Raw genomic sequence first — 13,138 nt, 5'->3', positions numbered from 1 at the left:
TTTTTGTTCAAAGGAGGCCATTATTTCCCTGCTCTTATGTGGAGTGTAGCCTTGAAGATTCAAAAGCCCCTTAGAATGGGTTTTGTGATAAAGCTATATATAAACGCACATTATCCCTGGGGATAAGATAGAATAAATACTGTCCGCATATTCCTTGTGTATTGTTGAAGGCGACCAAGATGGGTGGGAATAGGTGGCTGGAAATCCTCCCCTCCTGTCTTGCTTTCCAAAAGAAAGAACAGAGCAAGGAGTCAAGTGAAGATTTTTCCCTCTAAGGCTCTGTCATCTGTTCTTGATGCTACCTCGCTCATGTTGGAAATGGTGAGCATGTATCGAAAAAGATGGAAATAAACACGTATGCACACTCGTGCATTTATATTAATATTTGCCTGAGAACAAGATTCTATGAAAGAGTCCTGGTGTTAGCCAGGACGTTTTTGAAGGCTCTTGCAGCCCAAGCTGCACTACTTGCAATAGAAGGTAAATGTAAACTCCTTTGGAATGAGAACTTTGAAGAGACTGTACTGCTGATAATACAGCCCTGAATATGTTCATATGCATGTTTGTGTGTATGCATTTTACATAATTCATGGAGTCTTATAGGATTATAACAGAACATAGTTGGTAGGCAGCCAATGACCAGGGAGGTAAAGTACCAGTACTACCCCCCTGGGTATTGGGAGGTTTAGTGACATTTGCTTAGTGAGCCAGCACTTAAGTGATTGTCAAGTTGCACTCTTCTAACCCAGGTAGCTGTCTTCTTTCTGCCTCACTAACATGTGAACTACTGACATTCTGTCCACAAACATACAATCTCTCCTTATCATATGTAATACTTAACACTCACAGCTTATTCTTTGTAACTAGATTTTCCTGCAGTGAGCAATATGCACTAGCCCTGCCTTTTGGCAAAATGGTAGGAGCAGTAGATAGAAGTAGTAACAAGGGACATTTAGGCAGGAGCAATAGATAGAAACAGGTTGAAGTAGTCATTAGGAACATTAGGTAGGAGCCTCTGCAAACTCTGCACTAGAGTTGCCCTCTGCCATTAGCCTGTTAAGGGTGAGGCATTAAGGGCTAAGAAGTGGCACTGGAGTTCTTTAGTTATCGAGACTCAGTTGCCGTGGCCTACCCCTTTGAGGGAGTCCCTCTTGGAACAGGTGTCAGATATAGATAACTTTACCTGAAAATAGGAGTCATGTTATCCCAGTACTATAAGATTTTTATCATGTGAATGTTAGATTTTCATTGGATGCCCCTTTTTTTGGATAATAAAGAGAATATTCATGCTTATATGAAACATATGATTAGATTTTAAGACTATATTAATTGATAGGATCTAAGGAAAATGGACAAGGAGGTAGTGGTGGGGAAGAGGACGGTAGTGGGACTCCTCCTGTTCCACCTCGGAGAAAAGATAAACGAAGACACAACACCCCTCCAAGACCACAGTCAAATGGCCTTCCACCAACTCCCAAGGTTCATATGGGAGCCTGTTTTTCAAAGGTTAGAAAGCTATAGTATTACTCATAATTTTGTATTTGATTCTTTGTATATTGTTAATGAATGATGCTGTCAGATATTGTATTCATGTTTGCTTTCCATTTCTATTATACTTATTTGCCATTTTCTGAATTAACAAGTAGTGCTTGGAATAGACAAAGAAATAGCCTCATTTGTTATCAACCATTATTTAGCTGTCATGTGTAATGCAACAAAACCATAGCCACCTATCCATAACCAGGCCCCACTGACCTTTCTGTAGTTCCCCATGGCTGCTTCACATGCCTTGGTTCAGTCTATTGACAGCATGTTGTTGCTGGTGTACCACTTTGCTTTCATTCACTCTATCCTGTGCAAGCCTTTCACCGTTGTGTATGTTTAGGCCCCCCCCCTTTTTTTTTTTTTTTTTTTGCTTTGTCGCTGTCTCCCGCGTTTGCGAGGTAGCGCAAGGAAACAGACGAAAGAAATGGCCCAACCCACCCCCATACACATGTATATACATACGTCCACACACGCAAATATACATACCTACACAGCTTTCCATGGTTTACCCCAGACGCCTCACATGCCCTGATTCAATCCGCTGACAGCACGTCAACCCCGGTATACCACATTGCTCCAATTCACTCTATTCCTTGCCCTCCTTTCACCCTCCTGCATGTTCAGGCCCCGATCACACAAAATCTTTTTCACTCCATCTTTCCACCTCCAATTTGGTCTCCCTCTTCTCCTCGTTCCCTCCACCTCCGACACATATATCCTCTTGGTCAATCTTTCCTCACTCATTCTCTCCATGTGCCCAAACCATTTCAAAACACCCTCTTCTGCTCTCTCAACCACGCTCTTTTTATTTCCACACATCTCTCTTACCCTTACGTTACTTACTCGATCAAACCACCTCACACCACACATTGTCCTCATACATCTCATTTCCAGCACATCCAACCTCCTGCGCACAACTCTATCCATAGCCCACGCCTCGCAACCATACAACATTGTTGGAACCACTATTCCTTCAAACATACCCATTTTTGCTTTCCGAGATAATGTTCTCGACTTCCACACATTCTTCAAGGCTCCCAGAATTTTCACCCCCTCCCCCACCCTATGATCCACTTCCGCTTCCATGGTTCCATCTGCTGCCAGATCCACTCCCAGATATCTAAAACACTTCACTTCCTCCAGTTTTTCTCCATTCAAACTCACCTCCCAATTGACTTGACCCTCAACCCTACTGTACCTAATAACCTTGCTCTTATTCACATTTACTCTTAACTTTCTTCTTTCACACACTTTACCAAACTCAGTCACCAGCTTCTGCAGTTTCTCACATGAATCAGCCACCAGCGCTGTATCATCAGCGAACAACAACTGACTCAATTCCCAAGCTCTCTCATCCCCAACAGACTTCATACTTGCCCCTCTTTCCAAAACTCTTGCATTCACCTCTCTAACAACCCCATCCATAAACAAATTAAACAACCATGGAGACATCAGACACCCCTGCCGCAAACCTACATTTACTGAGAACCAATCACTTTCCTCTCTTCCTACACGTACACATGCCTTACATCCTCGATAAAAACTTTTCACTGCTTCTAACAACTTGCCTCCCACACCATATATTCTTAATACCTTCCACAGAGCATCTCTATCAACTCTATCATTTGCCTTCTCCAGATCCATAAATGCTACATACAAATCCATTTGCTTTTCTAAGTATTTCTCACATACATTCTTCAAAGCAAACACCTGATCCACACATCCTCTACCACTTCTGAAACCACACTGCTCTTCCCCAATCTGATGCTCTGTACATGCCTTCACCCTCGCAATCAATTTTTTTTTTTTTTTTTTCTGTCTCCCGCGTTTGCGAGGTAGCGCAAGGAAACAGACGAAAGAAATGGCCCAACCCACCCCCATACACATGTATATACATACGTCCACACACGCAAATATACATACCTACACATCTTTCCATGGTTTACCCCAGACGCTTCACATGCCCCGATTCAATCCACTGACAGCACGTCAACCCCGGTATACCACATCGCTCCAATTCACTCTATTCCTTGCCCTCCTTTCACCCTCCTGCATGTTCAGGCCCTGATCACACAAAATCTTTTTCACTCCATCTTTCCACCTCCAATTTGGTCTCCCTCTTCTCCTCGTTCCCTCCACCTCCGACACATATATCCTCTTGGTCAATCTTTCCTCACTCATTCTCTCCATATGACCAAACCATTTCAAAACACCCTCTTCTGCTCTCTCAACCACGCTCTTTTTATTTCCACACATCTCTCTTACCCTTACGTTACTTACTCTATCAAACCACCTCACACCACACATTGTCCTCAAACATCTCATTTCCAGCACATCCATCCTCCTGCGCACAACTCTATCCATAGCCCACGCCTCTCAACCATACAACATTGTTGGAACCACTAACATATAATTTACCAGGAATACTCAACAAACTTATACCTCTGTAATTTGAGCACTCACTCTTATCCCCTTTGCCTTTGTACAATGGCACTATGCACGCATTCCGCCAATCCTCAGGCACCTCACCATGAGTCATACATACATTGAATAACCTTACCAACCAGTCAACAATACAGTCACCCCCTTTTTTAATAAATTCCACTGCAATACCATCCAAACCTGCTGCCTTGCCGGCTTTCATCTTCCGCAAAGCTTTTACTACCTCTTCTCTATTTACCAAATCATTTTCCCTAACCCTCTCACTTTGCACACCACCTCTACCAAAACACCCTATATCTGCCACTCTGTCATCAAACACATTCAGCAAACCTTCAAAATACTCACTCCATTTCCTTCTTACATCACCACTACTTGTTATCACCTCCCCATTTGCGCCCCTCACTGAAGTTCCCATTTGCTCCCTTGTCTTATGCACTTTATTTACCTCCTTCCAGAACATCTTTTTATTCTCCCTAAAATTTAATGATACTCTCTCACCCCAACTCTCATTTGCCCTTTTTTTTCACCTCTTGCACCTTTCTCTTGACCTCCTGTCTCTTTCTTTTATACATCTCCCACTCAATTGCATTTTTTCCCTGCAAAAATTGTCCAAATGCCTCTCTCTTCTCTTTCACTAATACTCTTACTTCTTCATCCCACCACTCACTACCCTTTCTAATCAACCCACCTCCCACTCTTCTCATGCCACAAGCATCTTTTGCGCAATCCATCACTGATTCCCTAAATACATCCCATTCCTCCCCCACTCCCCTTACTTCCATTGTTCTCACCTTTTTCCATTCTGTACTCAGTCTCTCCTGGTACTTCCTCACACAAGTCTCCTTCCCAAGCTCATTTACTCTCACCACTCTCTTCACCCCAACATTCACTCTTCTTTTCTGAAAACCCATACAAATCTTCACCTTAGCCTCCACAAGATAATGATCAGACATCCCTCCAGTTGCACCTTTCAGCAGATTGACATCCAAAAGTCTCTCTTTCGCGCGCCTGTCAATTAACACGTAATCCAATAACGCTCTCTGGCCATCTCTCCTACTGACATAAGTATACTTATGTATATCTCGCTTTTTAAACCAGGTATTCCCAAACATCAGCCCTTTTTCAGCATATAAATCTATAAGCTCTTCACCATTTCCATTTACAACACTGAACACCCCATGTATACCAATTATTCCCTCAACTGCCACATTACTCACCTTTGCATTCAAATCACCCATCACTATAACCCGGTCTCGTGCATCAAAACCACTAACACTCATTCAGCTGCTCCCAAAACACTTGCCTCTCATGATCTTTCTTCTCATGCCCAGGTGCATATGCACCAATAATCACCCATCTCTCTCCATCAACTTTCAGTTTTACCCATATTAATCGAGAATTTACTTTCTTACATTCTATCACATACTCCCACAACTCCTGTTTCAGGAGTACTGCTACTCCTTCCCTTGCTCTTGTCCTCTCACTAACCCCTGACTTTACTCCCAAGACATTCCCAAACCACTCTTCCCCTTTACCCTTGAGCTTCGTTTCACTCAGAGCCAAAACATCCAGGTTCCTTTCCTCAAACATACTACCTATCTCTCCTTTTTTCACATCTTGGTTACATCCACACACATTTAGGCACCCCAATCTGAGCCTTCAAGGAGGATGAGCACTCCCCGCGTGACTCCTTCTTCTGTTTCCCATTTTAGAAAGTTAAAAAAATACAAGGAGGGGAGGATTTCTGGCCCCCCGCTCCCGTTCCCTCTAGTCGCTTTCTACGACACGCGAGGAATGGGTGGGAAGTATTCTTTCACCCCTATCCCCAGGGATAATATATATATATTATACTTAGAAAAGCAAATGGATTTGTACGTAGCATTTATGGATCTGGAGAAGGCATATGATAGAGTTGATAGAGATGCTCTGTGGAAGGTATTAAGAATATATGGTGTGGGAGGAAAGTTGTTAGAAGCAGTGAAAAGTTTTTATCGAGGATGTAAGGCATGTGTACGTGTAGGAAGAGAGGAAAGTGATTGGTTCTCAGTGAATGTAGGTTTGCTGGCAGGGGTGTGTGATGTCTCCATGGTTGTTTAATTTGTTTATGGATGGGGTTGTCAGGGAGGTGAATGCAAGAGTTTTGGAAAGAGGGGCAAGGATGAAGTCTGTTGGGGATGAGAGAGCTTGGGAAGTGAGTCAGTTGTTGTTCGCTGATGATACAGCGCTGGTGGCTGATTCATGTGAGAAACTGCAGAAGCTGGTGACTGAGTTTGGTAAAGTGTGTGGAAGAAGAAAGTTAAGAGTAAATGTGAATAAGAGCAAGGTTATTAGGTACAGTAGGGTTGAGGGTCAAGTCAATTGGGAGGTGAGTTTGAATGGAGAAAAACTGGAGGAAGTGAAGTGTTTTAGATATCTGGGAGTGGATCTGGCAGCGGATGGAAACATGGAAGCGGAAGTGGATCATAGGGTGGGGGAGGGGGCGAAAATTCTGGGAGCCTTGAAGAATGTGTGGAAGTCGAGAACATTATCTCGGAAAGCAAAAATGGGTATGTTTGAAGGAATAGTGGTTCCAACAATGTTGTATGGTTGCGAGGCGTGGACTATGGATAGAGTTGTGCGCAGGAGGATGGATGTGCTGGAAATGAGATGTTTGAGGACAATGTGTGGTGTGAGGTGGTTTGATCGAGTAAGTAACGTAAGGGTAAGAGAGATGTGTGGAAATAAAAAGAGCGTGGTTGAGAGAGCAGAAGAGGGTGTTTTGAAATGGTTTGGTCACATGGAGAGAATGAGTGAGGAAAGATTGACCAAGAGGATATATGTGTCGGAGGTGGAGGGAACGAGGAGAAGAGGGAGACCAAATTGGAGGTGGAAAGATGGAGTGAAAAAGATTTTGTGTGATCGGGGCCTGAACATGCAGGAGGGTGAAAGGAGGGCAAGGAATAGAGTGAATTGGAGCGATGTGGTATACTGGGGTTGACGTGCTGTCAGTGGATTGAATCAAGGCATGTGAAGCGTCTGGGGTAAACCATGGAAAGCTGTGTAGGTATGTATATTTGTGTGTGTGGACGTATGTATATACATGTGTATGGGGGTGGGTTGGGCCATTTCTTTCGTCTGTTTCCTTGCGCTACCTCGCAAACGCGGGAGACAGCGACAAAGCAAAAAAAAAAAAAAATATATATATATATACACATACACACACATACACATACATACGCACATATACACACACACACATACATATATATACATATGAAAAATGTAAGAAACAATTTAGAAAACTGAAACTTCTAGCTTGAAATGAAATGAAAAAAATGAATGTCACATAATGGTTCAACCTCTGGCTATGGAAAAAGGAAATGTATAATTTATTTACACAAACGTCAATAGTAGTTCTTATCAATTTAACCACTGTATCATTAAGCTTCAATGTCTAAGCTACATTTTTTCCAATTTCACTATTTTCTTGTCAAAGCACCATGTATGAAAACTATCACTCCAGTAACACAACTATAAACATTTACTTCCCCTTTAAAAAAGTTCTGGGGAAGTCTTTCTCGATACACTGCGGGACACTCTACCACCTGGCGAGGTTTGTGTTGCAATGGTTCTTGATTCACAAACGTAGTTGCATCACTGGTGGGCCAAGGTAGTTCCGTTGGCGAAGAGAAGCTCATGAAACATGTCGGAAAGCATGCTACTGCAGGCAGGAGTGAAGGCTGATGCAAAATGGTATCGCTCTGAATGATGTGATGGGGACGAGATGAATCCTCTGACTCACGTCCTAGAGATCCGTCTCATTTCTCCTGGTAACTTTTACACGATGTGAGGGTCGCCTTGTCGTGATGCGTCCTGTGAAGAAGTTTACTACCACAACCAACTGATGGTGTGGAGGGTCGGTCTGCGGTGGTAGGGTCTTCACGAAGTCCACCAGCTGGTTGACGTGAAGGAGTTACCACCCTCCTTGAGGCAAGACGTTTGAGTGCTGTCATGACGGCTTCCTCCCTCCCTCTTGCGATGTCAGCAGGCGACTAAGGGTGACGTGGTCCTCGACGGTGGACGGAAGGTCATCATATCCAACCCGTTTCTTGACTTCAGCCAAGACTCCACCACCTCCTGGGTCAGCCCTCAATAATTACATGTGTAACATCGGACCATCGGACCACCCTGGGGCTCGAACCCATCAAGGACTGCACCAGGACCAAGACTGCAGGATGCGCCTTATGCGCTAGAAATATTTTTCTCTCCATCATTTCTTCTCCATTTTGGTTCCCCCTTCTCCTTGTCCCCTCATCCTCTGAAATATGTATCCTCTTTGTCAACTTCTCCACACTCATTCCTTCCAAACCATTTCAGTACATGCTCCTCAGCTCTGTTAACCACACTCTTCTCACTATCACACTTCTATCCTCCCTTTTTATTACTTACACAACCAAACCACCTTACACCATGTATTGTCCTCAAACATTTCAATTTCAGTGCATTCAACCTCCTCCACACATTCTCACCTATAACCCATGTCATTTATCCAAACATCATTACTTGGACAACTATCCCCTCAAACATACCCATTTTTGCCATCCCAGCTAATGATTTCTCTTTCCAAGCATTCTTCAGTGTGCCCATAACCTTTTCCCTGTCACCCTTCACTCCACTTCCATGGTTCCATTTGCTGCCATGTACGCTTCCAGGTATAAAAAACACTCCACTTCATCCAGATTTTTTCCACTCAAACTCACACCCCATCTAACCTATCTCTCTGTATTGTTAAACCTAATAACCTTGCTTTTGTTCATATTTACTCTTAACTTTCTCCTTTTACACACACTCCCAAACTCATACACCAGCTTTTGCTTATTCTCACTTGAATCTGCCCCTAGTGCTATTTCATTAGCAAACAACCACTTACTTCCCAGGCCCCCAAGTACTCTCTATAGACTGCATACTATCCCCTACCTCCAAAACCCTTGCATTTACCTCCCTGACCACCCCATCCATAAACAAATTGAACAGCCACGGTGACTTCACTTTGAACCACTCATTCTCCTTTTTACCTACTCACACACATCCCTTACACTCTTAATGAAACTTCTCTGTTTCTAGCAGCTTTCCTCACACATCTTATATTTGTAAGCCTTTCCACAAATATTTCTATCAACTCCAGATCCATAAATGTCATACAGATCTTTCTGCTTATCTAAGAATTTTTCATACACATTCTTTAAAGCCAACACCTGATGCACACATCCTCTACCACTCTTGAAACCACATTGTTCCTCCCCAATCATATAGTCTGTATATGCCTAAACCCTCTCAGTCACCACTCTCCTATACAACTTGCCAGGTACGCTCAACAAACTTATACCTCATAGTTTGAACACTCACCTTTATTCTCCTTGCATTTACTTAGCGGCACTATATGTGCTTTCCGCCAATCCTCAGGCACATCACAATGATTCATATATACACTGGAAATCATAATTAACCATTCAACAGCACAGTCAACCATTTTCTGAAAGAATTCAGCTGTAGCACTGTTTTCTCCAGATGCCTTGCCACATTCATCTTATGAAAGGCTTTCTTTACCTCTTCTCCTAAAACCAACCACTTTCCTTGATTTCCACTTTACATACCTTCCTGACCCAAACGCCCCACATCTGTCACCCTAACATGAAATATATTGAACAGCCCTCCAAAATGCTCACTCTATCTTTTCACCTTATCACTTACTGCTACCACTTCCCTATTTGCTTCATCCATTGGTAGTCCCATTTCTTCTCTTGTTTTTCTCACACTATTAACATCCTTCCAAAATATCTTATTCTGTTTATTGATACTTGCTGACCCCGCCTCTTATTTTCCTCTCTTTCAACCCTTGCACCTTCCTCTTGACCTGCCACATTCTCTTAAACATATCCTAATTATTCGAATTTGTTTTCCTTATAAATACCACCCATTCACCTCTCTTCTCTCTTTCACTGACAACCTTATTTCACCCTACCACTCCCTATCCTTTATCACCTGCCCAATTCCCACCTTCTGCATGCCACACACTCTTGTACTTTTTTATCAGCTGAGCCAGCATGGGCAAGTGAGGCATAATCAAGGCAATCCCATCAATGCCATAAAGGTGATTAAAGGGGAAAGGAGCATGGGGCTGGAAACCCCTCCTTGTATTTGAATTTCTAAAAAGGGAAACACAAAAAGGAGTCAAGCAGGGAGTGCTCATCCTCCTCGAAGGCTCAGCTTGGGGTGTCTGATGTGTGTGGATGTAACCAAGATGAGAAGGAAGGAGAGGTAGGTTGTACGTTTGAGGAAAGGAACCTGGGTGTTTTCGCTCTGAGTGAAACAAAGCTCAAGAGTAAAGGAGAAAAGTGGTTTGGGAATGTCTTGGGAGTAAAGTCAGGAGTTGATGAGAGCACAAGAGCAAAGGAAGGAGTAGCACTTCTCCTGAAACAGGAGTTGTGGGAGTATGTGATAGAATTTTTTTTTTTTTTTGTCGTCGTCTCCCGCGTTTGCAAGGTAGCGCAAGGAAACAGACGAAAGAAATGGCCCAACCCACCCCCATACACATGTATATACATACGTCCACACACGCAAATATACATACCTACACAGCTTTCCATGGTTTACCCCAGACGCTTCACATGCCCTGATTCAATCCACTGACAGCACGTCAACCCCGGTATACCACATCGCTCCAATTCACTCTATTCCTTGCCCTCCTTTCACCCTCCTGCATGTTCAGGCCCCGATCACACAAAATCTTTTTCACTCCATCTTTCCACCTCCAACTTGGTCTCCCACTTCTCCTCGTTCCCTCCACCTCCGACACATATATCCTCTTGGTCAATCTTTCCTCACTCATTCTCTCCATGTGACCAAACCATTTCAAAACACCCTCTTCTGCTCTCTCAACCACGCTCTTTTTATTTCCACACATCTCTCTTACCCTTATGTTACTTACTCGATCAAACCACCTCACACCACACATTGTCCTCAAACATCTCATTTCCAGCACATCCATCCTCCTGCGCACAACTCTATCCATAACCCACGCCTCACAACCATACAACATTGTTGGAACCACTATTCCTTCAAACATACCCATTTTTGCTTTCCGAGATAATATTCTCGACTTTCACACATTCTTCAAGGCTCCCAGAATTTTCGCCCCCTCCCCCACCGTATGATTCACTTCGACTTCCATGGTTCCATCCGCTGCCAAATCCACTCCCAGATATCTAAAGCACTTCACTTTCTCCAGTTTTTCTCCATTCAAACTTACCTCCCACTTAACTTGACCCTCAACCCTACTGTACCTAATAACCTTGCTCTTATTCACATTTACTCTCAGCTTTCTTCTTTCACACACTTTACCAAACTCAGTCACCAGCTTCTGCAGTTTCTCACATGAATCAGCCACTAGCACTGTATCATCAGCGAACAACAACTGGCTCACTTCCCAAGCTCTCTCATCCACAACAGACTGCATACTTGCCCCTCTTTCTAAAACCCTTGCATTCACCTCCCACCTCCCTAACAACCCCATCCATAAACAAATTAAACAACCATGGAGACAACACACACCCCTGCCACAAACCTATATTCACTGAAAACCAATCACTTTCCTCTCTTCCTACTTGTAAACATGCCTTACATCCTCGATAAAAACTTTTCACTGCTTCTAACACCTTGCCTCCCACACCATGTATTCTTAATACCTTCCACAGAGCATCTCTATCAACTCTATCATATGCCTTCTCCAGATCCATAAATGCTACATACAAATCCATTTGCTTTTCTAAGTATTTCTCACATACATTCTTCAAAGCAAACACCTGATCCACACATCCTCTACCACTTCTGAAACCACACTGCTCTTACCCAATCTGATGCTCTGTACATGCCTTCACCCTCTCAATCAATACCCTCCCATATGATTTACCAGGAATACTCAACAAACTTATACCTCTGTAATTTGAACACTTGCCTTTGTCCCCTTTGCCTTTGTACAATGGCACTATGCAAGCATTCTGCCAATGATTAGGCACCTCACCATGAATCATACATACACTAAATAACCTTACCAACCAGTCAACAGTACAGTCACCCCCTTTTTTAATAAATTCCACTGCAATACCATCCAAACCCACTGCCTTGCCGGCTTTCATCTTCCGCAAAGCTTTTACTACCTCTTCTCTGTTTACCAAATCATTTTCCCTAACCCTCTCACTTTGCACACCACCTTGACCAAAACACCCTATATCTACCACTCTATCATCAAACACATTCAACAAACCTTCAAAATACTCACTCCAGCTCCTTCTAACATCACCACTACTTGTTATCACCTCCCCATTAGCCCCCTTCACTGAAGCTCCCATTTGTTCCCTTGTCTTACACACTTTATTTACCTCCTTCCAAAACATCTTTTTATTCTCCCTAAGATTTAATGATACTCTCTCACCCCAACTATTATTTGCCCTCTTTTTCACCTCTTGCACCTTTTTGTCAACCTCCTGCCTCTTTCTTTTATACATCTCCCAGTCATATGCATTATTTCCTTGCAAAAATCGTCCAAATGCCTCTCTCTTCTCTTTCACTGATAATCTTATTTCTTCATCCCACCACTCACTACACTTTCTAATTAACCCACCTCCCACGCTTCTCATGCCAAAAGCATCTTTTGCGCAAGCCATCACTGCTTCCCTAGATACATCCCTTTCCTCCCCCACTCCCCTTACGTCCTTTGTTCTCACCTTTTTCCATTCTGTACTCAGTCTCTCCTGGTACTTCCTCACACAAATCTCCTTCCCAAGCTTACTTACTCTCACCTCTCTCTTCACCCCAACATTCTCTTTTCTTTTCTGAAAACCTCTACAAATCTTCACCTTCGCCTCCACAATATAATGATCAGACATCCTCCGTTGCACCTCTCAGCACATTAATATCCAATAGTCTCTCTTTCGCGTGCCTATCAATTAACACGTAATCTAATAACACTCTCTGGTCATCTCTCCTACTTACATATGTATACTTGTGTATATCTCTCTTTTCAAACCAGGTATTCCCAATCACCAGTCCTTTTTCAGTGCATAATTCTACATGCTCTTCACCATTTCCATTTACAACACTGAACACCCCATGT

General features: G+C 43.1%; 1 protein-coding gene across 1 annotated transcript in view; it reads left to right on the top strand.

Annotated features, from left to right (window-relative positions):
• The window catches only part of hppy (MAP4K3-like protein hppy), a 566,945-nt gene that overhangs the window by 335,166 nt on the left and 218,641 nt on the right, over positions 1-13,138 (top strand). The window contains exon 16 of the mRNA XM_071686180.1: positions 1,337-1,506. Coding sequence (XP_071542281.1) covers positions 1,337-1,506 — 170 coding nt within the window. The remainder of the gene's footprint in view (positions 1-1,336; positions 1,507-13,138) is intronic.

The sequence above is a fragment of the Panulirus ornatus genome, chromosome 41 (assembly GCF_036320965.1).
Source record: "Panulirus ornatus isolate Po-2019 chromosome 41, ASM3632096v1, whole genome shotgun sequence".
Lineage (NCBI taxonomy): Eukaryota > Metazoa > Arthropoda > Malacostraca > Decapoda > Palinuridae > Panulirus > Panulirus ornatus.
The sequence above is the reverse complement of the archived record's forward strand: the minus strand, read 5'-3'. Positions and strand labels throughout refer to the sequence as shown.